The 23,989-nt window shown below is 50.2% G+C and overlaps 11 protein-coding genes across 11 annotated transcripts; 5 read left to right on the forward strand and 6 right to left on the reverse strand.

Annotated features, from left to right (window-relative positions):
* Positions 1 to 179: 179 nt before the first annotated feature.
* Positions 180 to 963, reverse strand: N7455_010039 (uncharacterized protein; the record flags this gene model as incomplete). The annotated part of the gene is made up of 3 exons (XM_040957456.2): positions 180 to 341; positions 398 to 766; positions 832 to 963. 3 exons carry the CDS (start codon positions 961 to 963, stop codon positions 180 to 182), a joined length of 663 nt encoding a protein of 220 aa, XP_040812170.2.
* A 296-nt stretch (positions 964 to 1,259) lies between these two features.
* Positions 1,260 to 2,420, reverse strand: N7455_010040 (putative alcohol dehydrogenase; the record flags this gene model as incomplete). Its single annotated transcript, XM_040957391.2, has 2 exons — positions 1,260 to 1,556; positions 1,611 to 2,420. 2 exons carry the CDS (start codon positions 2,418 to 2,420, stop codon positions 1,260 to 1,262), a joined length of 1,107 nt encoding a protein of 368 aa, XP_040812112.1.
* A 962-nt stretch (positions 2,421 to 3,382) lies between these two features.
* Positions 3,383 to 3,896, forward strand: N7455_010041 (uncharacterized protein; the record flags this gene model as incomplete). Its single annotated transcript, XM_040957444.2, has 2 exons — positions 3,383 to 3,508; positions 3,570 to 3,896. The coding sequence occupies 2 exons, from the start codon at positions 3,383 to 3,385 to the stop codon at positions 3,894 to 3,896; spliced, it is 453 nt and encodes a 150-aa protein (XP_040812100.2).
* Positions 3,897 to 4,420: 524 nt separating this feature from the next.
* On the reverse strand, positions 4,421 to 5,614 carry N7455_010042 (uncharacterized protein; the record flags this gene model as incomplete). Its single annotated transcript, XM_040957470.2, has 1 exon — positions 4,421 to 5,614. The coding sequence occupies one exon, from the start codon at positions 5,612 to 5,614 to the stop codon at positions 4,421 to 4,423; it is 1,194 nt and encodes a 397-aa protein (XP_040812107.2).
* A 1,028-nt stretch (positions 5,615 to 6,642) lies between these two features.
* N7455_010043 (uncharacterized protein) lies at positions 6,643 to 6,833 on the forward strand (the record flags this gene model as incomplete). The annotated part of the gene is made up of 2 exons (XM_065606358.1): positions 6,643 to 6,668; positions 6,713 to 6,833. Coding segments are annotated over 2 exons (147 nt in total), but the record flags the coding sequence as incomplete, so codon positions are not given.
* Positions 6,834 to 7,000: 167 nt separating this feature from the next.
* N7455_010044 (GYF domain-containing protein) lies at positions 7,001 to 11,783 on the forward strand (the record flags this gene model as incomplete). Its single annotated transcript, XM_040957526.2, has 4 exons — positions 7,001 to 7,095; positions 7,239 to 7,665; positions 7,726 to 11,404; positions 11,467 to 11,783. The coding sequence occupies 4 exons, from the start codon at positions 7,001 to 7,003 to the stop codon at positions 11,781 to 11,783; spliced, it is 4,518 nt and encodes a 1,505-aa protein (XP_040812173.2).
* A 319-nt stretch (positions 11,784 to 12,102) lies between these two features.
* Positions 12,103 to 13,128, forward strand: N7455_010045 (ankyrin repeat domain-containing protein; the record flags this gene model as incomplete). Its single annotated transcript, XM_040957380.2, has 1 exon — positions 12,103 to 13,128. One exon carries the CDS (start codon positions 12,103 to 12,105, stop codon positions 13,126 to 13,128), a length of 1,026 nt encoding a protein of 341 aa, XP_040812075.2.
* A 595-nt stretch (positions 13,129 to 13,723) lies between these two features.
* Positions 13,724 to 14,561, reverse strand: N7455_010046 (MARVEL domain-containing protein; the record flags this gene model as incomplete). Its single annotated transcript, XM_040957424.2, has 4 exons — positions 14,536 to 14,561; positions 14,260 to 14,418; positions 13,912 to 14,197; positions 13,724 to 13,826 (listed from the first exon to the last, which is right to left on the reverse strand). Exons 2-4 carry the CDS (start codon positions 14,336 to 14,338, stop codon positions 13,724 to 13,726), a joined length of 468 nt encoding a protein of 155 aa, XP_040812045.1. The 5' UTR covers positions 14,339 to 14,418; positions 14,536 to 14,561.
* Positions 14,562 to 15,289: 728 nt separating this feature from the next.
* On the reverse strand, positions 15,290 to 17,416 carry N7455_010047 (uncharacterized protein; the record flags this gene model as incomplete). The annotated part of the gene is made up of 4 exons (XM_040957504.2): positions 15,290 to 16,300; positions 16,361 to 17,203; positions 17,293 to 17,349; positions 17,405 to 17,416. 4 exons carry the CDS (start codon positions 17,414 to 17,416, stop codon positions 15,290 to 15,292), a joined length of 1,923 nt encoding a protein of 640 aa, XP_040812122.2.
* A 423-nt stretch (positions 17,417 to 17,839) lies between these two features.
* On the forward strand, positions 17,840 to 19,770 carry N7455_010048 (ubiquinol--cytochrome-c reductase subunit 2). The gene is made up of 4 exons (XM_040957460.2): positions 17,840 to 18,259; positions 18,331 to 18,505; positions 18,598 to 19,457; positions 19,523 to 19,770. Exons 1-4 carry the CDS (start codon positions 18,020 to 18,022, stop codon positions 19,616 to 19,618), a joined length of 1,371 nt encoding a protein of 456 aa, XP_040812103.1. The 5' UTR covers positions 17,840 to 18,019; the 3' UTR covers positions 19,619 to 19,770.
* Positions 19,771 to 21,012: 1,242 nt separating this feature from the next.
* N7455_010049 (uncharacterized protein) lies at positions 21,013 to 23,299 on the reverse strand (the record flags this gene model as incomplete). Its single annotated transcript, XM_040957438.2, has 3 exons — positions 21,013 to 22,049; positions 22,127 to 22,567; positions 22,624 to 23,299. 3 exons carry the CDS (start codon positions 23,297 to 23,299, stop codon positions 21,013 to 21,015), a joined length of 2,154 nt encoding a protein of 717 aa, XP_040812123.2.
* Between the last annotated feature and the right edge of the window lie 690 nt (positions 23,300 to 23,989).

Here is a 23,989-nt window from a genome sequence, read left to right on the forward strand (position 1 = left end):
CAATTGATCACAACCGCACGGGGCAGAACCAGGTCGGAACACCACCGACCCACAAACTTCTAGAAATAGAAGATCTCCAAAGCACTATTGTATCCACTAAACAACCTCTTTTTGGATGCTTTGCCAGGAATAGAAGGAAACGAAACTTGAGGGATGATGAAGTGATTCTCGGGAATCCTCTAGAAGATGGAGGCGCTCTCTTGGACGGTGCGGTCGTAACAGACGGGAAAGAGTTTGGACCAAAATCCATAGAGTTCTGGTCTATCGTCCCGCACCTCAACCAGCCATTTGGCGAATGCAAACTCCGTCTGGAAAGGATTCGGGCTTCGATAAGGAGCGACCTGATCCATGTTAGTGTGGGACCCAGGTACGCTAAATCAAGACGGCAATAACTCACTTCGGAATATCGCTGTAGAGCCTGATGATACTTCTCCGAAAGACCAAGCTTACGAAGAGTCGGCATGCGGATTCCCTTCGCCGCGATGCTGTATGCATGGTTGATATTTTCTCGCTCAGCAAACGAAGACTCTCCGATCACGACGCCGCCTGGTAGCTTCTTATGCTGATGGGCGTGAGCAACCTCGATCAGACGGGTGAGCAAGTCGGCTTCCCAGTTCTCGAAAAGAGGGTGGCGGAATTCTTTGATGTGTCGCTGGAGCAGCCACAGTTCACGCTTCAGTCGGACTGTATTGGCTTGCAGCTTTGCGAGTCTTCGTTCGATATGCTTGTTGAGGGTTTGAAGGGCATAGTGAGTGGCGTCAAAGGACTGTATTGACTGTTAGTATCAACAGGGAATTCCATACGGTCGATGTTTTCCCGATGCGGCAATACCTGGAAACTACCTTCATCCCACGAATCATCTAGCAAACGTCGGGAGTCTGGCACATGAGGCATACAACTATTTCCGCGAGAAACGGAGCGAGACACTCGTCGGATGGGGATGCGGTCCCTTTTGGAGTTCATGTTGGGGGTGAGATCGGAAATGAATGAAAGGATTTGTGATACAATGAGCGAGCTCGAGATTGGGTTACTCGATTGGATTCTAATAAGAGAGGATGAGAGATAAAAGTGGCGACGGTATGCTGAAGATGCAAATACATTGTGATGTGGTGATGTGGTGATGCGTCAAGTGAGGCGGCACAGGAGGAAGGTACGAAGAACACTCGTAGTTGCTGCAAAATATCTCAATTGATATGTATCATAAGTGTATAGACAGCTATATGGGCAATGACTTCATGGGAATCGTAGCAAGAATATTTTCACAGCTTACTGCCCGTAGACTTGCCAAACTCAATCACCAGTTTGCCGAACTGCGTGCCATTTTTCATGTCTTCGAACAGCTCGTTAATTGCGGCCAAATCATCTAGCTCAGTCTGCAGAACTCGCGACACCACAGGGCGGATCTTCTTCGCATTGACGAACTCGATCATCTCCTTGAACTCCTTTCGAGAGCCCATCGTGGAACCGCGGACGTCAATGTTCTTGAGGACAGCAGACATCGTAAATGTCATCTTAGGAGACACAGTCATTCCATAAATAGAGAGGACACCGCCAGCCTGTGAATGTGAGTACTTTCATCGGTAAGTGAATGAATGTCCCGTGGCACTCACCTTGAGCAACTTGACAGATTTCTCAATAGAATCACCACCGGCACCATCAATGACGGCATCGAAGTTCTTCTTCCCAGCTGGGAGCATACCCAACAGCTTCTTTTCCCAACCATCTTCCTTATAACTAATACCACCGGTCGCACCTAGCTCAACGGCCTTCTGAATCTTCTCTTGGCTCGAACTCGTCACAAAGACATGCGCACCTCTGGCAACAGCAAACCGCAGCACCATCAGAGCCACACCGCCACCAATGCCAGTAATCAAGACCGCAGCACCATCCCCAGAGTTCCTCTCACCAGCCTTAGTAATCAGAGCTCTCCAGCCTGTCAAGCCCGTCAGGGGCAGAGCTGCAGCCTCGGCATCAGAGAGATGCTCCGGGGCTTCCTCGACCTCCGTGTACTCGATGGTAATATATTCCTGCAATGTCCCCTTATCATAAACATTGGTGCCTCCCATAATTCGGTTTCCAGAAGCATCCTCCGGCCCGTCAGGCGAATCCTTCCAGCCAACACTGGGGCTCAAGATCACCCGCTTGCCCTGCCATTTTTCTGGGCTGGGGACGTTCGGGCCAGCGCCGACAACGGTACCGACTCCGTCTGCAAGCAGGGGCACATCGAAGCTCAGACCGGGGTAGAGGTGTTGGCGGATGAAGACGTCGCGGTGGTTGAGCGCTGCGGCAGTCAATTTCACCAGTAGCTCACCCCCTTGCGGGGAAGGCTTGGGCAGGGTGCGGAGGGAGAGCGGGTAGTAGACTTGGCCTGGCTTGCCCGGCTTGCCGTCGATTGGGGATATATAAATTGCTTTAGACATTTTCTGGATGTACTGGATGAAGATATGTATCAAAAATAAATTAACCTTGACGAAATCTTGAAACCTTAGAAGTCAGGGAGCTCGTGCGGGGATGCTTAAATGCTTATCGATAGCCGAGGTTGCTGGATAGGTTGATTATGTGTCTGGAGCCGACTGTCCGAGACTACATGTTGAACAATACATGGAAATTGGAAACAAGTGTCCTTATACCCTGATATATTTCAGAATACAAAGCTCAAATTGAATCAAAATGTAATTAAAAACACCAAGGTTCATAGCATGTTCGCCTGACATCAGAGCACATAGGGTGTTCTTGGTCGCTGCTGTTTTATAGCAACCTTTGACGGTTTCTACATTACACTTGTATGCTACATACCTCGCTAGTGGATCGAGGGAGCTGTTCTAGAATTGTTTAGATCTGTTATCTGTTACTGGTTCTGGACTTTCTGGTGATATATATACTAGCTTCGAGCAGCAAAGTAACGTGTTATTGAGCATATCCATGAAAAAACCAAGCACCTCAAATAATGTCTCCCATTAATTTGGTGTCTAGCCTTGTTGGAGGACCAGAAACAATGATATTGGAACCAATATAAACGAGACAGGCGAAGATCTAGGCATATCGAACATCACTATGCATGATATAATATGAGTATACCTTATTGTTTACTGCGTAGACAGGGACATTGTACTATAGGATAATAGCCTATAGATTAGCTATGCCTTCCATCCTAACGACTCATAGTCTACGCCATATCAGAGCTTAGCATACCGCCGACGACTCATAGGTTGCAGTGTACCAAACGCACCGACTCAGCAACTGCTATAAAAACACAAACATTCACTTCGATCCTTTTCCTCTTTCAACTTTCATCCTGTTGACCACCCAACTCTAATCAACCTAAATCATCCCATCAACTGTCTCTTACAACTTTCACCAACTTTTATCCTTCCTATCAACCATGGCACCGCAAAAGGCCACGGTCAAGTCTCACCCTGCCAGTCGCCGTCGGCAAGCCGCCGAAAACAACTTCAAGGATGATGAGGTAATGCTTCTTTGGAAGCTCGGGAAGCTGAACCACAAGGAAGTAAGACCATTCCACCCTCAGCTTGATTGATTGGTTCACATACTATCCGCATTTCTTACAGATTGATATCCCGGCTCTAGCCAAAGAGCTTAACCTTAGTGTGGGTGCTGCTCGCATGCGTTGGTTCCGCCTGAAGGCCAAACTCGACGCGTTCGAGAAGAAGGCAACCGGAAACGAGACCACCACCGCCACTGCCACTGCTGCCCCTGTCGATATTACCATGGAAGGCATGAGGGGACTGAAGAAATCGACGAAGCCAAAGGTGGCAACAATGACGAGGATGCGAAGTGAGCATCTTGACAACTGCCTTTCATGTCTCTGTCCGTGGAGCGTTCTGAGGGGAGTTTTCGGGTTGTATTTTGCTCCTTCAAACTACAACAAAGGCTGATTTGAAGATTGAAAATGGGGCGATAGCGAAATGAGAATGATATGGGAGTACATGGAAAATGTAAAGGAGACGTTGGCATCGGCGTGTAAATGCTGTCGTACTCGAGGACGTGATGCCTACGCACCATAATCGTTCTGCATGCGATAATAAAGCCCATACCATGATCTATGAAGTTCTTGACCGCATCACACATCAGCCGTAAAACAGAGACTACAATAATGCCAAATAAAATATCAGATTCGAAGCTTTTATCATACCATATGAAATTGTTCGTTAAGCTGGAATTCGACGAGCGTCCCAATACACCAAAGGCCGTAAGTTAGACATAGGAAAAACAGAAAGCATTTCTAGGCCTCTCTCAGGGAAACGACAGCCATTCCAACATATCTACCCATATCTGGGATTGATATCCCAACCCAGAGAGGCCACAGACCAGAAAAAGAGAGAAAGAAGAAAGAGAAAACAGCATGAATAGTCTTTATTGAAATCAAATACAACCACCAATCAACCAAGGCAAAGTCTGTTCACTTCCTCCCGCACACCCAGCCAAGCCCACGCTCAAACCTCGGACGACAGCGGTGATGAAAAACACAACGTGTCTCATCCACATCTCCTGGCATGGCCTGAGTGGAGGTCTCGGTAGCAGTGTCATCGTCATAAGTAGTATAATATCCGGAGTCATCCCCGTAATACCCATCCATGAATAAACAGATACAATGTGGGACATCAGGCCTGGGAGATGTAGACTTGGATGAAGACACTGGCTTTGGAGGAGGCACCTGCTTGCGAGGAGAAGCAGACCCCCTGCAAGTGCATTTCTGGTCCGGTCTGACTCGCGGGCTGCGACGGGTCTTTTCACTCGACCGGGGAGCGCGAGTCGGAGTTGGATTCAATCTCGGCACCGGCGAAGGTACCGGCATCGAAGCACGGCAGAGTTCCGGGTGGCTTTCGCAATATTCCGCCTTGCGACAGTAGTGGAGTTGGACTACCGGACCGGGGCGTGGTGCTGTCGTGAACGATGCTCGAGCGGAGTTGTATCTCGGGCCTGGCATGGCAGGTGGGCCGGGAGGAGGTGCGTGGGCCTCACATTGGCATATCTCCACCTGCATATGGTGCTCTGGTTCGCGCTTTGTTGTGCGCTGGCCGGTGCGGCGTCTTCTGAGTGGTCCGTAGTCTGAGAGATCACTGCTGTTTGGCGTGGTGGGACGTGTGTCGTTAGAACGACGCTCGCGTCTTGTTGATTGACGGCTACCATAACGTTTTGTGGTTGATTCAGAGCTAGAATATTCACTGCTGTTTGGCGTGATCGGGCGTGTTTCATGAAAGTGACATGGACATTCACACCGATGGTTGCAAGTGCAGGTTGGTTTCTCCACCTGCGGAGGGGATTCAGGCTCGCGTCGAATACCATGGCATGTTGGGCAGTACCTTGTGACTGCTTCATAACCAGAGGAGTCGGTGTTACCTGGAGATTGGCAGCGTGTCCCGTTGGGGTGAACCTCGCATCTATTGCCGCAGGAGCAAGGTGCTGTTTCTGGAATGGGAGATGGCGACGGGCATCGACTGTGGACACAAAGATCCATCTCAGGTCCGTAACGAACTAGCCTGATTCGCCCGTTTCGAGAGTGTCTCTTGTCCATTGGCTCGCCAGCGAAGTACCAGCCATAGTCTGTCTTGTCGGGTTTGAATCGGCCGGTGAATCTGGACCGCGACATCATCTTTGATCAAAGTCGATGAGCTGTTGGATATCAGAAGACACGAGGGAGAAAATGATCTTTGTTGTGCAAGAAAGCTTATAGTTCATAAAAACCTGATTGGATTGTCTTGGAGCCAAAGAACTGTGAAGAGGAAATTGCCGGAGAGGGGGATGTCCATTTTATAGAGACTTGATAACATCTGTGAAGCTCTAAGACTGAGCCCATCATATCCATTTGGGCCAAGACATTCATTGTATCGTTTTGCGTCTCTGTGTTACTCCCAGAGCGAGCAAAAGTGAGCAAATCCCAGAAAGTATTGTCTGGTGAAGAATGAAGCATCAAAGGACAGACAGGGGTAGTAGAGATATACAAAGGGAAACACAATGAGCTAGCCCTATTGACAGGCACAACAGATAATGGAATTCTTAATCCAACTGGATGCCAGCCCGAATCTAAAGAGATAATAAGACCGTTGAGACTTTTTCAAGACAGGTCATGTTTGCCCAGCATTACAGAGGTTGGGGAGAAAGGGATGATATTGGATGCATTCAACCCCCCTCTATTGCATTTGTGGCACGTCTAGATGCTCTCCTTTGTATTCTTTTAGACAAAGGACTAAATCCCTACATATGTAACTGTCAACCGTTTGAAAGGCAAAACTCCCAATCAAAAGAGGAGCGTGGTTATTGTGTGGAATACACGTCTATTCTGTTATTTCCACATCTCTCTGTTTGCGTCAAGCCACCTAACTGCATACGTTCTTGCTATCTATAGTCCTTTTGGGGTAGGGAAAAAGTAGAAACCAGGCTCAAAATTCATTTTGATTCTTTAGAGACATGATTACCATCCTTTGATACAATGTCTCTTTTTCTTTGCTGCACAGGATTGGGCGCAATGGTGCAAAACAAGGTACAAGGTACATTGGGCAGAGTATGGGGACACAGTGTTGTGCGTGTATCAGATACCTATTTCTTGGCGGTATGTAATTGTGGTTTCATCAATACACTGAACTCACCACTTTTAAACGGCAAATCACGCGATTACTAGCAAACCCATACCTGGTATTTACCACAAGGTACGTGTATTGCCACGGCCACCGCTTAATCATTTTTGCTCCAGGAAACTTCCCAAGCGAAATCGAAACTCGATCTCTCTCTTTCTCGACCTTGTTAGTCTGGCGCTCGCATATCTGCATTACCTCTCTTACAACTCTCCGCTTCTTCGATTGACTAGCTCCTAGCTGTCATCCTCCAACTCTACACCAATTTTCCAATCTCGTGTCTTGCAACTCATCCGTTCGCATCACACATTCTCTTGCAAGCCCGCCACAGGTTTCGCGATCACTATCTCAGAATCGTTTTTTACGTGGGGGATCAACATCCGACCATACAAGCCTCTTTTACCACAATGCCTACACCACTTCCATCGAGTTTCGCTTCGGCCGCTGCTGGCAACACCCAGGACCCCAGTCGGAGGGGGGACGGTTCGACTAGCGGAGAATGGTATGCAGACACCGTTTCACCTTCCCTCAAAACCCTTTCATTAGCTGTTGTTTAGCAGACTCGCTCCAATATCATTCCAAGCTGCTCTGGCCGTCAATGTTTTGAGCTCGAGATATCCGATGCTAACCTTCAATGCCCACTAGGTCTCGAAACCGCATGAACGGAGCTACGCAGACCTTCCGCCGTCCTTCTGTTGCTACCACCCCTTCTCACCACCGGGATAGTAGCCAGGCTGCATCTGCTTCGACACTCACGGCCGGCGGCGCGTACATCCCTCCACACCTGAGCTCAAATTCTTCTAGCATTGCACGGAATGGGGACGCCCGGTACTCCAAGGATCAACTTCTAGAGCTGTATAAATCGCAGCGGGAGGAGGGTACCTTGAGTAAGAACGTGGAGGAATACTTCGTGGCCGACTGGGACCCCCACACTGTGTCAGCTCCCGTTAATGGAGCATGGGGGAAGCGGGACGACCACAAGAACAACTCTGCGGGGCCCGAGGTTTGCTGGGATCACGGTGGCCAGGTTGAACCCCTCGGAATCACGGGTATGACGGAGGACGAGAGAGAGGTTCGTGTTGTGTGCTTTTGGGTCTGACTTGAGTGCTCTTACTAAAACACAGCTTAATAGATGTTCGCCGCTTCAGTCAACTCCCCTCTGAAGCCACCCCCTACAAATGCTGCGAAGGAAAACGTCATCCCGGGAACTGGAGGTCGCAAGTCTTCGATCTCCTATCCTCAGGGCCATATCAATAACTACACCACCTCCTCCCCTACCGCCGGTCGCCCGGGTCCCCGACGCCGGGAAACGGGAGAATCGATTGGCAACCCCATGTCTCCTACCGGTTCCAACTCCCGATTTTTCCGCGACGAGGCTAATACTGCTACTCCTCCACCGGCCCTGTTGCGTCGCAAAACTGATTTCCGAGAACCCAACCCCAAGGTGGAGGAGAAGGCCAAGGATAGCAGGGAGGATCCTGCCTCTCCCTTTGGATCTCTGAAACGCAGCTCCACCAATCCCATCAACACGGGCGTTAGCGGACCGAACTCCCCCTGGGGTTCGGCTTCGCATAATGCCAATTTCTCCCCGATGGGTGCCTTTGGGGCTTTCTCTCTTGGTTCCGGCTCCGCCTCTGGTACTCCTACGGCTGAAAAGAAACCAGGTTACGGAAGTCTCCGCGGGGAGAGCAGATTCAAGGGCTTGCTGTCCAAGGATAGCTCCGAAGATATTGCCGGCTCTGCCAAGGAAAAGCCTATGGGCAACCTTGAACGTCTTGCTGAAAACGACAGTGATGGGCGTTCGCAGTCGCCCTGGGGAGATGCCGTCAAGACTCGTGTCAACCGAAGCGAAACTAATCCGTTTGACGAGCCTCGCAGTGGCAGCGCTGCTCTTGGCGGGTCTCAGGATGTTGAAGGTCCTGCTCAATCTGATCTTGGGTTTGGCGCATTCGGCATGACCTCGAGCATTCCTGGATTCCGGGAGTTGATGCAAAGCCAGGAGAACTCGCGGAACCCAACTCCCAGCCTGCTCCAGGGCCACGAGCCAAATAGTCCAACCAACACTAATCCTTACCAGAGCCCGCATGGTGACCGTCATGGCGAACGTGCGGAACCCGAAGATGTCGACACTGACGGATCGGATATCCAGCCCGCCCAGCATCCCGGAATCAGTGGACTTCGGGATCCCTCCAACCCCTTCGGCTCGATGAGACGGGTTGGCTCAGGGATCGACCTCCCCACTGTGGACCGCAGCCAGAATTCCAGCGTCAATGCCAACCGCACTTTCTCTGGTCTCGGTGGTCTCGGTGGTCTGTCTTCCCTGGGTGGAGCTTCGACTTGGTCATCTGGTGCTGCCGTCGGGACCCCCACTCGTGAGCGTTCTGCATTCGTTGGTGGTTTCGGTGACCCCATCTTTGGCTCTATGGGTGATCTTCAGTCTCCTAGCTTGTCAACCCTCGGCGGAGGCGGTTTATTTAGCCCCCACACCGGTATGACTGGCACTGGAAGCATCGGCCGATCGAGCAAACTCGGTGCCCTCTTCTCTTCCATGCAGGATGAGCAAGGAAGGCCCGACTCCGTAGGCCTGGATGGACTTGACCCCTCGCAAGGCGACAAGGCGGGTCAGGCAAGCCACCCTGGCTCAACGCCTGCTTCGCAAACACCTGTCTCGGCCGTTGGGTCTATTCCAAACCTGGCTGGTCATGATATTCCTTCCAGTCAAACCCCTGGCGCAGGCATCCCTGCTTCTCAGCAGCGTACCATGGTCATGCCGGATAGGATGCGCTGGATCTACCGGGATCCGCAAGGCAATATCCAGGGCCCGTGGACTGGGCTTGAGATGCATGATTGGTTCAAGGCGGGCTTCTTCAGCCCAGACTTGCAAATCAAGAAGCTTGAGGACACCGAATTTGAGCCGTTGGCCCAGCTAGTGAGACGCATTGGGAACTCACGCGAGCCATTCCTTGTGCCCCAGATCGGCCTTCCTCATGGCCCAGAACCGACCGTTGCCCAGTGGACTAACACGACCGCTGGGTCTGCTCAGCCTCCCTTCCCGGGTAGTTTCCCAAGCTTCGGCACTACCTTGACAGCCGAGCAGCAAAATGCGCTTGAAAGACGCAAGCAGGAAGAACAGTACCTGATGGCTCGACAGAAGGAGCACTTGGCTCAGCAGCAGGCAATCATGAAGCAGATGGCTCCTCCTGGTGCTCCCTCATCCTCCATGAACCCTCCGCTGCAGCACCAGTCTAGTGCACACAGTCTTCAAAGCCAGCCCAGCTTCTCAAGCATCACTTCACCGGTTGGCTACCAGCCATCCCCGATCCAGGCCCCCCTGCAGCAGCAGTCCCAAGGTGTCCCCGGATTCTTTGATGGTGTTGCACCGAGACAGGGCGGTTTGAACGTGGGACCCGGAATGCTAGGAACGGATTTCGGTAGCCAGGATCAACTCCCCGCTCTACTTGATCGCCTGAACGTCAGCCGCCAGGATCCGTTTGCCTTTGGCAGTGCTGGTTCGTTCTCTGGCCGCCAGCCGGATAACTTTTTGCAGTCGCAGCAGGTTTCTCAAATGCTTCAGGATCGTGCTCAGCTTCAGCAAGAGCAGGAAGACTTTGACAAGGCCCATGAAGATGATCCATTTGATCAGCACGCTCGCGAGGAGCGTCTTCGCCAGTTCCATGCCCTTCGGGCCCAGGAAGGCGAGATGGGAATGCGCACCGCCGAAGGCCTGCCTACCCACCCTGCCGCTGCATCCCAGCAACTCGAAGCAGAGGTTGCGGCCGAGATGGAGGAGGCAGCTCAGCAGTTGACCGACTCTGTTACCGGTGCTGAGCCTCTTACGCTTTCTCAGCAAGTTCACAAGGCTGCTTCTGCTCAGCGCCAGCAGCAGGAACATGACCAAAGCCATGGCCCTCCTGAATCGGTCTGGGGAAACAAGGTTGACCACGCCATGCCCCAACCTTTCCCTCCCCCACCCTCCGCGTCGCCTCTCCCTGCACCTACCGCCCAGCGTAACCGCCAAAACGTTGCCGAGTCTCTGGCCACTGGGTCCCGCTCCCAGACTCAGACTCCCGTTGACGCTGCGCCTACCTCTGTCGCACCATGGGCCAAGGAGGCAAATGACTTGCCCAAGGGTCCCTCTCTGAAGGAGATCCAGGAAGCCGAGGCTCGTACTGCCGCCCAACGCGAGGAAGTCGCCGCTGCGGCACGCCGTGCCCAATTCCTTGCGGAGCAAGAGCGTCTCAGCCAAGCGCAGGCACAGGCAGCTCCTGGCCTTCCCTCGTCGGCCAACTGGGCTAGCGCTGGATCTCCGGCCACTCCTGCCTCGACCGGCTCCCCTTGGGCCACCAAGACCCAGCCCGCACCAACCGCCACTACCGCTAAGAAGACTTTGGCTCAGATTCAGAAGGAGGAGGAGGCCCGGAAGAACCGCGCGGCTGCTGCTGCCGCCGCCGCCGCCGTGGCTGCGACCCCCAGCCCTCCCGTTCCTTCCTCTGTTGGAAAGCGTTATGCCGATCTTGCTAGCAAGGGCCCTACTCCCGTCGCCCCCGCTGGCCAGGGCTCCAGTGCCTGGACCACCGTCGGTGCAAGTGGCAAGGTTAAGGGTGTTGTTCCCACTGCGCCGCCCCTTGGACCCCGCACAAGCAGCGGAACCGTCCCAATTTCGCCTCTTATCACTAAGCCCCGCCCTGTGACCACTACCCGTGCTGTGACAAGCGGCAGCACACCTCAGTCCAACCCCAACCAGGCCGTTGAGGAGTTCACCAAGTGGGCTACTCTGGCTTTGAGCAAGGGGTTGAACAGCAGCATCAATGGTGAGTTTCGTTCTCTTTATTCAACCCACACTGTGTTCTCCATACTAACGTATCATTACTAGTCGACGACTTCGTCCAGCAATTGCTCTTCCTGCCCGCCGAGGCTGAGATCATCTCCGACTCCGTCTACGCCAACTCCCAGACTCTGGATGGCCGTCGCTTCTCGGAGGAATTCATCCGCCGTCGCAAGCTTGCCGATAAGGGCATTGTTGACCCTGTCTCACCCAGTGCTTTCGGTGAGCAGAAGAACGGCGGTGGCTGGAGCGAGGTTGCCAAGAAGGGCTCTGCTGCTACCGTCGCGGCTGCTGCTCAGCGTGAGGAAGAGGCTGCCAGCTCTGCATTCAAGGTTGTCGCTCCCCGCAAGAAGGGCAAGCGCTAAAGTTGTGCATTGGCTTTTTCTGTGCGAGGGGGTTGTTTATCCTAGTCTTTCTGGCTAGCTGAGTCGGATCTGTTGTTTCTATTTATGTGAGATACGTGTCCATGTTCGTTGCGTGTCTTCGCCGCGCTTTGTGTATCATCATCATACTTCTAGCAGCATTGATATCGGTTCTGCATTGTGCTTGTTTTTCAGATGTAGAGAATTATCCGTCTTGTAGCAATATCGTAGACCCTGCAACCTTGGTCATAGTGGTAGAGGGTATTACCACCTTTCACCTGAGCGTTTACATAGTATACCACTTAGGATTTCATCTAGGCCTATGTCCGAAGGGAAAACTCCCCTAAGCATGGCCGCGAGCGCTGGACATGATGCAGTAGTGAGCCTGCTCCTGGATCACGAGGCTCGCTTAAATGACCACGAGGGGGAACAACCCCTGACTCAATCATATACTCCTGCGGTCCAAGCTCTTCTTGGGGGTCATGAGAGTACCCTGAAGCTACTTCTTGAGCGGGGGGCTAAGACAGAGGGTCCCAACATGTTATTTGGAGGGTTGATCAACTGTGCAGTGGCTTCTGGTCAAATGTCGATGCTGGAGCTGCTCATCGAATTCGGTGTCGATATAAACGCCGAAATTAACGGAGTATATTCATTGTTTTGGGCTGTGCGCAGAACACCAAACTATGTGTCCATGCTGGAGGTCCTTCTCGATAATGGAGCGAGCATTGCCTTGGTTGATGATGACCAAGGGAGATTGCTACGTCAAGCAATTGACAATGGAACCATCGAAACACTCCATTTGCTTCTAAAGCGTGGAGCAACCTTTCACCAGAGCGTGTTCTATCCGGCTATAAGGCAATGCACTCTCCAGACAGTCCGCCTGCTTCTAGAATATGGAGCTGAGGTGAATTTCGAATCCCTACTGCGCGCTGTGGAGTCTAAATTCTGCGGTAGACTGGAGCTGTTTATTGACCGCGGATTTGATCTCAGCCTCAGGGATTCCGAGGGATGCACTATTTTGCACCGCGCCGTTCGCTGCTATGGAATACCTACCCCTATATCCCGACCACATATGAGGTGCGGCTTTAGCCCGAGTCCACCAGTTGTTCAGTGCCCACCGGGATCTAGTCCACCACATGTCGCAGCGTATTGCCAGCGCAAGGGATATGGTAACGGCACTGCAGAAGATATCGTGAGGTGTCTTGTTCGACGTGGCGCGGATGTGAATGCTATGGATGGGAAGAGGCAAACTCCACTTTACTTTGCTTGGAAATATGCTTCACCTGATGTACAACAGTTGCTGTTGGAAAATGGGGCTGATTGGACTGCTATGCTGACGATATACTGAGAATGGTATGTGAGGGTTTAATGACGAAGAATGCAAATTGATATGGGCCTAGATACAAGATCTCAACAGCATCCCGTCTTTATACACCTTCAAAGGTCTAGTAGATTGGTGTTAAAATTTAGTTATTTAGATAGTAGTCATAGAATGATACTCGCCAATTCCCCCAAAACTTGTAACAACTTATAACAACTCTATTTGAGTTTTCTATAGTAAATCCCGCAAAACTCCTAGTTTGATTATATCCTGATTCGGCAAAAGTACGACGACGGCTGCAAAATCACCATGCATTTCAAGTTACATATGTAGTTCACTGCTCGTGTGTATCATTCTATGTACCAGCAGAGAGTAAGTAACCTTGGAGCGAGCTAGTCATAAGAATGACATTAGATCTTTAATCTTTGGTCTTGTTTGAACATTTAAATCCGATTTCAAGGAGAATAGGCCTACAAAAACAAGAACTTCATGAGGTCGCTATCAAAGGGTATCGCATCCAAACACCATCCCGAACTACATAGTATGATAACATCCCAAACATCAACAAATATCCAATCCAATGGTCTCAAATGCTCTCGAGGAGATTATGAAAAGGAACACTTCAGACCCCGATATTCACATTCGAATGTGGCTTCGCTTCTCCACCGCGACGGTGGTGCATAAGATCGACAATACCGAAATAGCTAGTGACTGCAAAAAACACCCTATACACCACACAGATCACAGGTTAGCTCTCTGTTCATACATGCTGTCATAAGACCAAAAAACCCAAAAGACACGGATTCTCACCATTCAAAAGCCCCAAACACCGTTGCTGCCTGGAGCGAGCTGCATACACTCCCATGACACCACTTCGGCGGAGGCAACGTCGCCCCCATAGCGATAAACCCGGCAAACCAGAAGATCATGGTGATCACTTCAACGGCAGGAATCGCATAGTGGTGTGCAAGACGAGGGAACCATATTGGTGAAATGGCAAGGTAGGGCACTGCTACAAAGGCAGTCCAGCAACCAAGGAATAGGAGGAAGTTGACAGTATCGGAGTATGACCATTCATTGTAGTATGTTGACACCGCTGGAGACTTATTAGTATTTTTTTTTAAAAAAGAAAAATTCGAAAGTTGGTTCTGGACGGACCATATCCTGTCAAGCCTATCACGATCACGCCAAATAGGGCTTGCACGGCTCGGACGGGGTATATCCATGGGAAAGTCATCTTCGATGGATGTAGATGTGGAATATAGATAAAATGTGAATATGAAGGTGTGAATATTAATGGAAAGTTCGTAGATTTATCTGTATGATTGTCAGAAAAAGAAAAAAAACAAGGTCGGGCAGCCACCGGCGTCGCGCGAGCGTCATAAATATTGGCAGACTTGGCTTATAGGGCTGACGTAGGGGTGTATTTACTACCTTGGAATAGATCTTCTCCTTATTTCTTTGACTAGGTATTACTGTATTCTAAGGTTGTTTGTTTTCAATTTATATACTGTTTAACCTCTTTGTCCTTAAACTACTGCCTAAACACTACCCTTGTCGTTATTTATATCCCTTTCTGCCTATACTAGTAGTAAACTGTGGAGTAATACTAGTAGACTAGTATGTAGAATGTATTCTTGGCTAAATCATGCATGTGAAAGCCTTATGACGCCAGGCTGCCGATCACGGTGGAACTTGAGTTATACATCTTAGTTATAATTAGTTAGTTAACATAACTAGTTATAAAATCTGTGTTTTTGATTTGATTCTATTTGTCTATATCAATTTATTAATGATGAATGGAAATTCCAGCTTAATGCTTTAATCCTCTACTGAGCATTATATAGAAATAAAGACGAAGACACTCTGTTTCTCGCATCTGGGATATGGATTCATTCATGTTGTGGCTGTGTAAGACGCAAGGGCTAGGTTTATGCTGTGTCCTCACACCTGAACTCCATGACCAAGGTAGCTAAATAACCCCCCAGAGACCCTCCAGAAACTCGAGGAGCATCTACAACCATAAAAGGAACAAACATTACTACGTATCAGGTCCAACATATTTCTAAAGAATAAACTCGTATAACGAGCATGTAGGTGTCATTTGTATCAATTCGTCGCTCATGCGCCTGTACAGATTTATGCAACCCCAATTACTTCCCAGCCTCCATGATATGAACATAGCAAATCAATAATCACGGAAGACAGCAACCATGTCATCTAATCGAGATACCTCCGCCAGCAGCAAGGCTTCTTTGGCCTTCCAGTTGCGAAGATGTTCTAATTCCGCCTCCGAGAGGAATTCTTCCTCGTGGCCCTTGACGTCCGTTCGTTCCGTCTTCTCGAGGAAATCTCTCTCGCGCGTGCGTTCAAATTTGACGCGTTGTAGGCATCGTGACATGGCTTTGTATGTATCCTCCATAATGCTGCTGCACACGCGATCTGGATCATAATACCACAGGTAGATCGTCTTGGAAGGCTGACGCTGCGCGTCACGGGGCACTTCCTGCAAGTCTACAAAGCCTCCGGTTTGCATGCTAGCAAGCGTCTGGCGCAGATCTTTGAAGGGCAAAAGACTGATTTCCTGGAGTCGTTTCTCGTCCAGCTTGCCCTTGGAATGCAGAACGCGGACCACCCGCAGTGCCACATCTCCGTATCGTGATTCAATCATGCGCTCCAATTCTAAATGACGGAGCTTGCGGGACAGGCCTCGGAATGCAACTCGCCACGTAGGGAGACCAGAGATGACATGTTTTGTGGTAAGGTTCAAGGGAGGTTGTGAGAGAATACCAAGGTGCTGGTCAATCTGGTAGGCGCGGTTCTGCTCGCTCGGTTCGTCTTCATGTTCATCGCCATTCATGCCATTTGTATCGTCATCCAAAGGTCGCTTGCCGCGTTTGTTTACCACCGTCGAGGGCTCCATCGGGCCAATGCATCCTGTAAGATCCAGATGTGGATCAACGTCTTCGACAATTGAGCTCAGTTGGATTGGAGCAGAGTATTGTTCGCCTTCTTCTCCTTCGCGGGGGATCTCATAAGAGTCTCGGCAGCGCGCTGTTTGGTATTCAATGCGCCGAAGCAAACACTCGTAAATCTCGACTGAGGCGGAAGGTGCGTCTTGCTCAGCAAGCTCAAGGAACCGCGTGTTTCGAAGCGCCACGTCGAGTTTCTCGTAGTTCACCCGAACGATAAGGTTAGACTGTGATAAATGTTAGTGGTTGTTTCGAGGCCGCGGTAAAGAAGGACGAAATGAGCTTACATCCATTGGGATTGAATCAACGCCATCTTCATCTTCGGACCAATCATTATCCTCTTCCTCATCCTCTACATGGTCCCCGTTGACACCGTTGGTGCCATTCGGCGCCTGCTTATTAGACTCCGAGTTGCCGTGATCGCGTTTTCTTTTGGCACCTTGAGGGACACCGTTGTATATTAGGCCCCGGGTCAGGTCTCCTTCAGTTCTTTCCTTAACCATATCCTTCGCCTTCTCCTCAATCTCCGCCGCTTGCTGTTTGCCCTTCATCAATTTAACATCTGGCCTTGATGCGATGATCCGGGAAGCATCTAGCCAGTTGTCATTTGGACTTTGGAAGTGTGCCTCTCGAAGGCGATGAATGTATCCGTGGGAGGCAAGACTCTTCAAGGTGGGGTGAAGGCGCACCGGTTTCTCGCTTACAACATGATCGCCGTTAGGAACCGCGGGATCCTCTTCATTTTCCACGTCTTGTTCAAGCTTAACTTCATCGTGGCTGGCTCCATTCGGAATGCGCTGCCTCTTGGATTTAAGTTCGGGAAGTGTCTCGAGGTGGGCGATGGAAGAGTGACCGAGCATCATGATCGCTTCCAACACCTGGGCAGCGTATTCCCCTAGTCGACTTTCCACGAGCTGGAGAATCTTGCCAGATCGTACGAGGGAGTATGCGGCTTGCGGATTAGCTTCGTAGTAGGTATTGCCGTCATCGAGGGAAGTGAAGTGGTAGATCAAGTGGTGCTGGATCATGGCGGAGAGGCCATGGTGCAATTGGCGATCTGTCAGGCGAGCATAGAATTTCAATCGAGGAAGAGTCAGTCTCTCGTAACGTTGAAGGACGGTAAAGATGCGCTGCGAAAAGTTGACTAGTTAGTCCGGTTCCTTCCCCCGCTGTCGCAAGTGAAGCATGACAGCCCTAGGGTCTGCACAGGTTGACTCACAGCAAAGAGCTCTCCAAAGTTGTCTTCGATCAAGAGCATACAGAGCTCGGCAGAGCACTAAGTCCATATCAGTAAGTAGAGCTCTCTCGAGGTTAGCGGGACAGTCGCATACCTGGGACATCATGGTGGGCTAAAGATATTAAAGGATTCACCAAACCTCGAGAGGGGGCACTTCAGGGTCACCGAATGTTCATGAAGATTTCCAAGCTAGCAGAGATCTGCAAGTCCAAAAATCCAATGCGCGATGAGATGCAGGTCCTCCGTTCTTTTGTTCTTTTTTTGCTTATCGGTATATTCACGTGACATGATCAATCAGGTGATCCAAATGCCTCATTCGGAAGAAACGTGTTCAGGGAGAGAGACAATGAGAACAATAAAAAAGAGTTTCAAGTCAATTTGAATAGAAAGTATCTCAATGATTCCAATCTACTCAATTAGGAGACTATCAATAATTCTATATAGGAATATAAGACAATGGAATAACTCCTTTCTATACACACGCAACAAAAGTAACTCCGGTTCCGTCCGCGCTTTTGATTACTTGACCGCTGATTGGCTGGAGTGACGAGTCGGGATCTTGAAGCTTTTCGTGACCTCCCAAACTGCCTCTTCCCTCTTGCTCTCTCCGCATCCCACCTCCTTCCCCGCCTCATTTGCGCCTCTTTACAAACCCAATTCGGGTTTATATCTCTTCTTCTCTTCTCACATCTTTTCGGCACAGGCGACGATGCTGTCGCGGTCTTCCCTCAGCCGAAATGCGCCGCGTGCGTTCGCCGCCGGCCGTCGGTCCATGGCCTCCGTTGTCAACCCGGCCTTCCAGTACGATGTCTCCGAAGCTTCCGGCGTGAAGGTCGCCAACCGTGAAGTTGAGGGCCCTACTGGCACCCTGGCTCTGGTTGCAAAGGCTGGCTCCCGTTACCAGCCCTTCCCTGGTTTCTCCGATGCTCTCGACCGATTCGCTTTCAAGGTTGGTCCCGTGGCATCAATTGATTCATCTCAGGTATATTTGATGATACTAATCATTCAATTCCTCAACAGACTACCCTCAAGCGGTCTGCATTGCGGATCACCCGGGAGACTGAGCTGCTGGGCGGTGAAATCTCGTCGACACACTCGCGCGAAAACATCGTCCTCCGCACCAAGTTCCTCTCCAAGGATCTCCCCTACTTCACAGAGTTGCTTGCCGAGGTTGCTACCCAGACCAAGTTCGCAGGTGAGTCCATCCCTTTTTGATGAATGGTGGTTGGTGGAGCGCAATTATATGAGCATCCTTTGCTGACTCGGGCCGCCCTCGGATGATATCAGACCACGAATTGAACGAGGTTGTCAGCAAGCTCCTCAAGTACAAGCAGCAGGCCGTCCACTCCAACCCGGAGACCGTTGCTGTCGATGCCGCCCACGGTGTTGCTTTCCACCGCGGTCTGGGCGCCTCCATTACCCCCTCCCAGTCTTCCCCCTACGAGAAGTACGTCTCCGGCGATGCCCTGGCCGAGTTCGCTCAGAGTGCCTACTCCAAGTCCAACATCGCTCTTGTCGCCAGCGGCCCCAACTCCGCTGAGGTCTCCAAGTGGGTTGGCCAGTTCTTCAAGGACACCCCCACCGTCAACGCCTCCAGCAAATACAACGTTCTGCCTTCCGTCGCCTCCAAGTACTACGGTGGTGAGCAGCGCATTGCCTCTAAGATCGGCAACGCCGTTGTGATCGCCTTCCCCGGTTCCAGCGCTTTCGGCACCGCAGGCTACAAGGCCGAGGCTTCCGTTCTCGCTGCTCTTCTGGGCGGCGAGTCCACTATCAAGTGGACCCCCGGCTTCTCCCTTCTGTCCCAGGCCACCAAGGGCTTCAGCCAACTCCGCGTTTCCACCCAGAACAACGCCTACTCCGATGCCGGTCTTTTCACCGTCACCCTGTCCGGCCAGGCCGACCAGGTCGGTGCCGCCAGCAAGAACGTCGTCGACGCCCTCAAGAAGGCCGCCGCCGGTGAGGTCGCCGCCGAGGACATCAAGAAGGCCATTGCCCTTGCCAAGTTCCGCGCTCTGGAGTCCGTCCAGACCCTCGAGACCGGTCTTGAGGCTACCGGCTCCGGCCTTGTCCACGGCAACAAGCCCTACCAGATCAACGAGATTGCTCAGGCTCTCGAGAAGGTCTCCGAGCAGCAGGTTAAGGAGGTATGTTATTTCTTCTCTCCGCATTCCGCATTGTTGATGTCATGATGCTAACAATTACCCCGTAGGTCGCCAACACCTTCCTGACTGGCAAGGCCACCCTCGTCAGCGTGGGTGATATCCACCAGCTCCCCTTCGCCGAGGACCTCGGTCTGACCGTTTAAAATCCCTGTATACATTACACCGTAGAGAGGGAAGAGTCTGTTCCCTTCATTTTGGATTTGATGTGACCACTTGTGCCTAGATTCATTGCCGATATCTCCTTTGTTCTTTTTAAGGGTGTAGTTGACTGTAATACAATTGTACCTTATCCTGTTCCTATTTTCTTCAGTAGACTTATGGATTTCCTTGGCTCGTGATAGTCATGATCCGGTGTGAAGTATAACACCATGGCAAGGATCCATCATTACTTGCATGCTCTATGTATCGAAGCCAATTCGTTATTTCCCTGCTCTTCCACTTTTGCAGTTAAAATGCCTCAATTTCAACCCTGTTACTCTACATATTTAAGTGAAGGTCCGGTTTCGATATATATATATATTCGCTCAGCACACTATGAACATCCAGTTTCTCGTAATCCTCTCTCATGTAGAATAGTTCTCCTACTTCCCAAATGACCGAGGCTGAGAATAGATATTGATTTATTTCTTGCTCATGCTTATTGCATATATACTATGCAACTGCAGCACAAGCACATTATTCTACTATACACGAATCACTCCTAAATTGCCTACAACTGAGCCAACAATACGAGTCCTGGAATTTGGCTAATTATTGATTTCATTGATATATATAGGAGGTTTATTGGGCTACACCCGATGATATACTTCACTACATACCTCACTTGTACCAACTAACAAACATCAACAACCATCATAGCCCACCACCAATCCTATGGTTCTACTATAGATAGAAGTACCAACAAAAAACAAAAATTTATGATAAGAGTGGGATTTGAACCCACGCCCCTTTCGAGACACGGAGACAGTTGTGTACCATCGGGATCAGGTGGACCTGAACCGTGCGCCTTAGACCAACTCGGCCATCTTACCAATTGGATGAAGTGTTGCTGTACTTTTGGATTTATAAACGGAAAAGTATCAACTGCAATGTTCAGGTAAAAGACGTATACAAAAGGCTAACGTTAGAGCTTGTTTTTTTCTTTGCTTTTTCTAATATTTAATTTATTTAATGAAAAAGGTTAAATACTGACACTGGACCCTACACATTTAACCCCAATATTCAGTTAGAGGATAACAGGGTGGGACAGAAAAAGTAAGACAAATCACTCATAAAAATCAAATTTATCATTTTCATATCCCTGCCCGACAATGCTACATGACTCGGAACTGCAAAGAGAATTGTCTCAGAGTCATAAGACACCATAAAACGCCATAAAGACGAAGATGAGAGGAATGATCTCAAGAGAATCAACAACACAAGAGACCCATCCAGTAGGAACCCTCCAGGCAACAAACAAACTAGAAACCCATAACTCCATAAAAGACCATACCACATATTCATACGCTCATTATTATACCGGAGTCATCTCATCCACTTACCGTTCCATAGTACCACACCAGTAATCAACTCGTAAATCCGAAAGACTGCGCGTTGGCAAACCCCAAGTGCGCGCAAGCCAGAGCGCTAATCCGCCAACCACCCCGACACTCCCAACAATCTGAACAAGCATCCAGCTCCGGTGGCCAAGCTCGTCAATCCAGCCAACCACACCGAGCGGGTCATGCGGACTGAAAGTCATGAAGCGATATGCACCAGAACCAGCATGTGGTCGCATGACCTGGAACTTACCGCTCTTCTCCCCGATAGGACCATACAGCCCACAGAAGCCAGGGGTCTGCGAAAGAGGCATTAACGAGCCGTCCACAACACACTCGCCCAGCCGCTCGGTGAGCCAGACAGCGCGCTCACCGCGAGCCAGCGAGGTATATCGATCACGCTCGTTCTGTAAGCTGCGTTGCAGATCGGTCGCCCACTGGGCGAGCCGGACCTCCGCCATCCGCTCCTCATTCCGGGTGTAGTCTGTGATGCGGGCCATGGCATATCCGGGTGGGGAGTCGAGGGGGATGGAGGTTCCCGAGACGGAACGCCGGCTGCTAGATGCATATGCGGACCCACTGGCGGTAGGACCGGACTGCGTACTGGGCAACGGCATTGATGGTGGGAACGAATACGTGTCCGTGCGTTGCTGAAGGAGTTTCTTTGCAGCAGAATGGCGCATCCAGGCTAGGTTATCGCGATCGAACATTTTGTTGACCAGGGCGTCTAGTTCGGAGGGCACCAGTGGTTGAACATAGTCTGGACTCATTAGGGTGCTTGCATCCATGGTTTCAGTGTCAATTGTTTTCTCGGAGGAGACCGCATATGGGGGTTGGGATTCCAGCCCGTCTAGACTGTTCGGGGGGTCACCGAATAGGAATAGTTTGATTCCGGCCTCACGAGCTTCTTCGTGGAACCGGAGTTTCAAGTGGTCGATTTGAGTTTGGGTGAGGGTGTCTGCTTTGGATATTATTGGGATTACATTGCTTAGCTCGCAGAGCTTGCGAATGCAATCCACATCTGTTGAGAGGGTGTCTATACGTAGAAAGGTTAGCGACTGGTTAATTTTTGAAAGTTTTTTTTTCTGGAGATAGAAGATAGAGAAGACCTACCACTAGAAATCAAATATAAGATAGCATCCACCTGGGATCCACCATTCCCGGCTAATAAGTTTTGGAAATCAACACTAGACCCACCGAGCGCATTGGTCGCACGGAAGAATTGTTGTCTCATGTACTGTCCGATAGCATCGCTTTGACCTGCCCGGCTTAAATTTGTCGCAGGTGTGTCCACAAAACAGAGGTTTCTCTCTAGTACGACTTCCCCGATGCTCTTTCGGCGCTGGAGCACGCGCGAATCTTCCAGATCCGACCACCATGAAGGATAAGGTTTGGTGCTAGCATAAATTTCCATGGTGGCAGTCAATACCCCCCGAGATCGGGGCCGGGAAGGTCTGCGGCGTCCTGAAGAGGTCACCTGTGGGATGGTGTCGACATGTACGATATCGTTGCATGTCTGCACAATCGACTTGATCAATGAGGTCTTACCGGAACCTAATTTGTTGAAACAATCAGCTGGTGTGATTTTCTCTGAAAGCGTTGCAACCTACCGGGAGCACCAGCTAGAAGAACCTTGAATCGACCCATGGCTTTTCCTCGCTCAGTAAACGGTCGTCGACTTGGCATTTTGATGCTTGGCATGATAAACTGGGAGGCCCCACCTGGGGCCAAGAATGGAGACCCATGGAGTATTTCGTCCTCATCTTCGGATCCGATGGCCTGACTATTGATTTCATCCGTGATAGAAATATCATCGAGTGGCCGCAAGGACTGGTTGGATGTAGATTTAGGGCTGCTGGGCAGTGAGGATGGGTCATCGGGGATGCCCAATGTAAGCGGAGTCAAGGGCCGAGACAATGCATGGATGGGAGATGCATGTACCGAGGATTCCCCGGTGCCTGAGTTTAACGGCTTCAGTGTTGACCGGCGCTGTGCGAGGTGCGATTCTAAAGGATCGGTTGCCTGCTTCAAGCTGTCTGCGGAGTGATCGCGGGGAAAGGATGTGAATTCTGATTGGGACAGAGAGGCATCTAGGCTTTGTACTCCATACATATTCTCTTTGACGTCCTCGGGGCTATCTAACGATATAGTGGAATCATGATCCGCGACATTTGGACTGCGCGATAAGAAGAAAGTCGCAGGGGTGGCAGTGCGGGGATCGAGGGATGGAGATGAGGGATGGTCGGAGGGTTTGCGAGAGAATGGGAGGTCTGGAATAGGTCTCATTATGAAGGCATTTCCTAGAGGAAAGATAGTGAACAATCTCGAAAGAGTCAACAAAAGGTCAAGCTCGCTACTGGAAGTCTAAAGGCGATCATGTCATAGTCAGTCATGTCACTTTGCTCAGGTAAGCCAACACATCACGAGGTGATAAACCCCTCTTGATTTGTGCCTGAGGTATCCATGCATGGATTTCCAAGGTTATATTAGGACGTTAATACATTTACTTTGTATGTATTTTAATGGAAGTATAGATTATTAGTTAGTTATTACTCAGTAATTTGATCTAAAATATAAACTATTATATCAATATATCAATATGTCCTATAATGTCCCCCGGAAGGTCGTCCGTATTCCGTATCTCCACTGTGGGTTAAAAAGAAGGGAAATTGCACTACGGAGTACGAAATACTTACGAAGTATTCCGTACATAACTATAAGTACGGAGCACATATGTACGAAGTGGTAACTAAGTAAGCTAGTACTTTTTTTTTAATTTTTTAACAAAGTTCCAAGGTTCTCTGCACCTATTAGCACACGCGCATCTAGCGCAGAAATAAGACTAAAAAGGCGCAAAAGGCAATGCCCCGTCTTAAGATCCAACACAGTGTGGCAAGGTCTCATTGCCGACCACGGAGTACCGTCTCCGCCCCGAGTTGATTCTCCACTTCATCTTTCTCATTTGATTTTCCTCGG

Source organism: Penicillium solitum (assembly GCF_028829755.1).
Source record: "Penicillium solitum strain IBT 25940 chromosome Unknown utg000008l_segment0_segment0, whole genome shotgun sequence".
Lineage (NCBI taxonomy): Eukaryota > Fungi > Ascomycota > Eurotiomycetes > Eurotiales > Aspergillaceae > Penicillium > Penicillium solitum.

Excerpts from the sequence above, each read along its gene's own strand:
- N7455_010048 (XM_040957460.2), top strand. The coding sequence starts at position 18,020 with ATGCTGTCGCGGTCTTCCCTCAGCCGAAATGCGCCGCGTGCGTTCGCC. Across the intron at positions 18,260-18,330 it reads TCGACCGATTCGCTTTCAAG|ACTACCCTCAAGCGGTCTGC; the intron begins GTTGGTCCCGTG and ends ATTCCTCAACAG. Across the intron at positions 19,458-19,522 it reads CCGAGCAGCAGGTTAAGGAG|GTCGCCAACACCTTCCTGAC; the intron begins GTATGTTATTTC and ends ATTACCCCGTAG.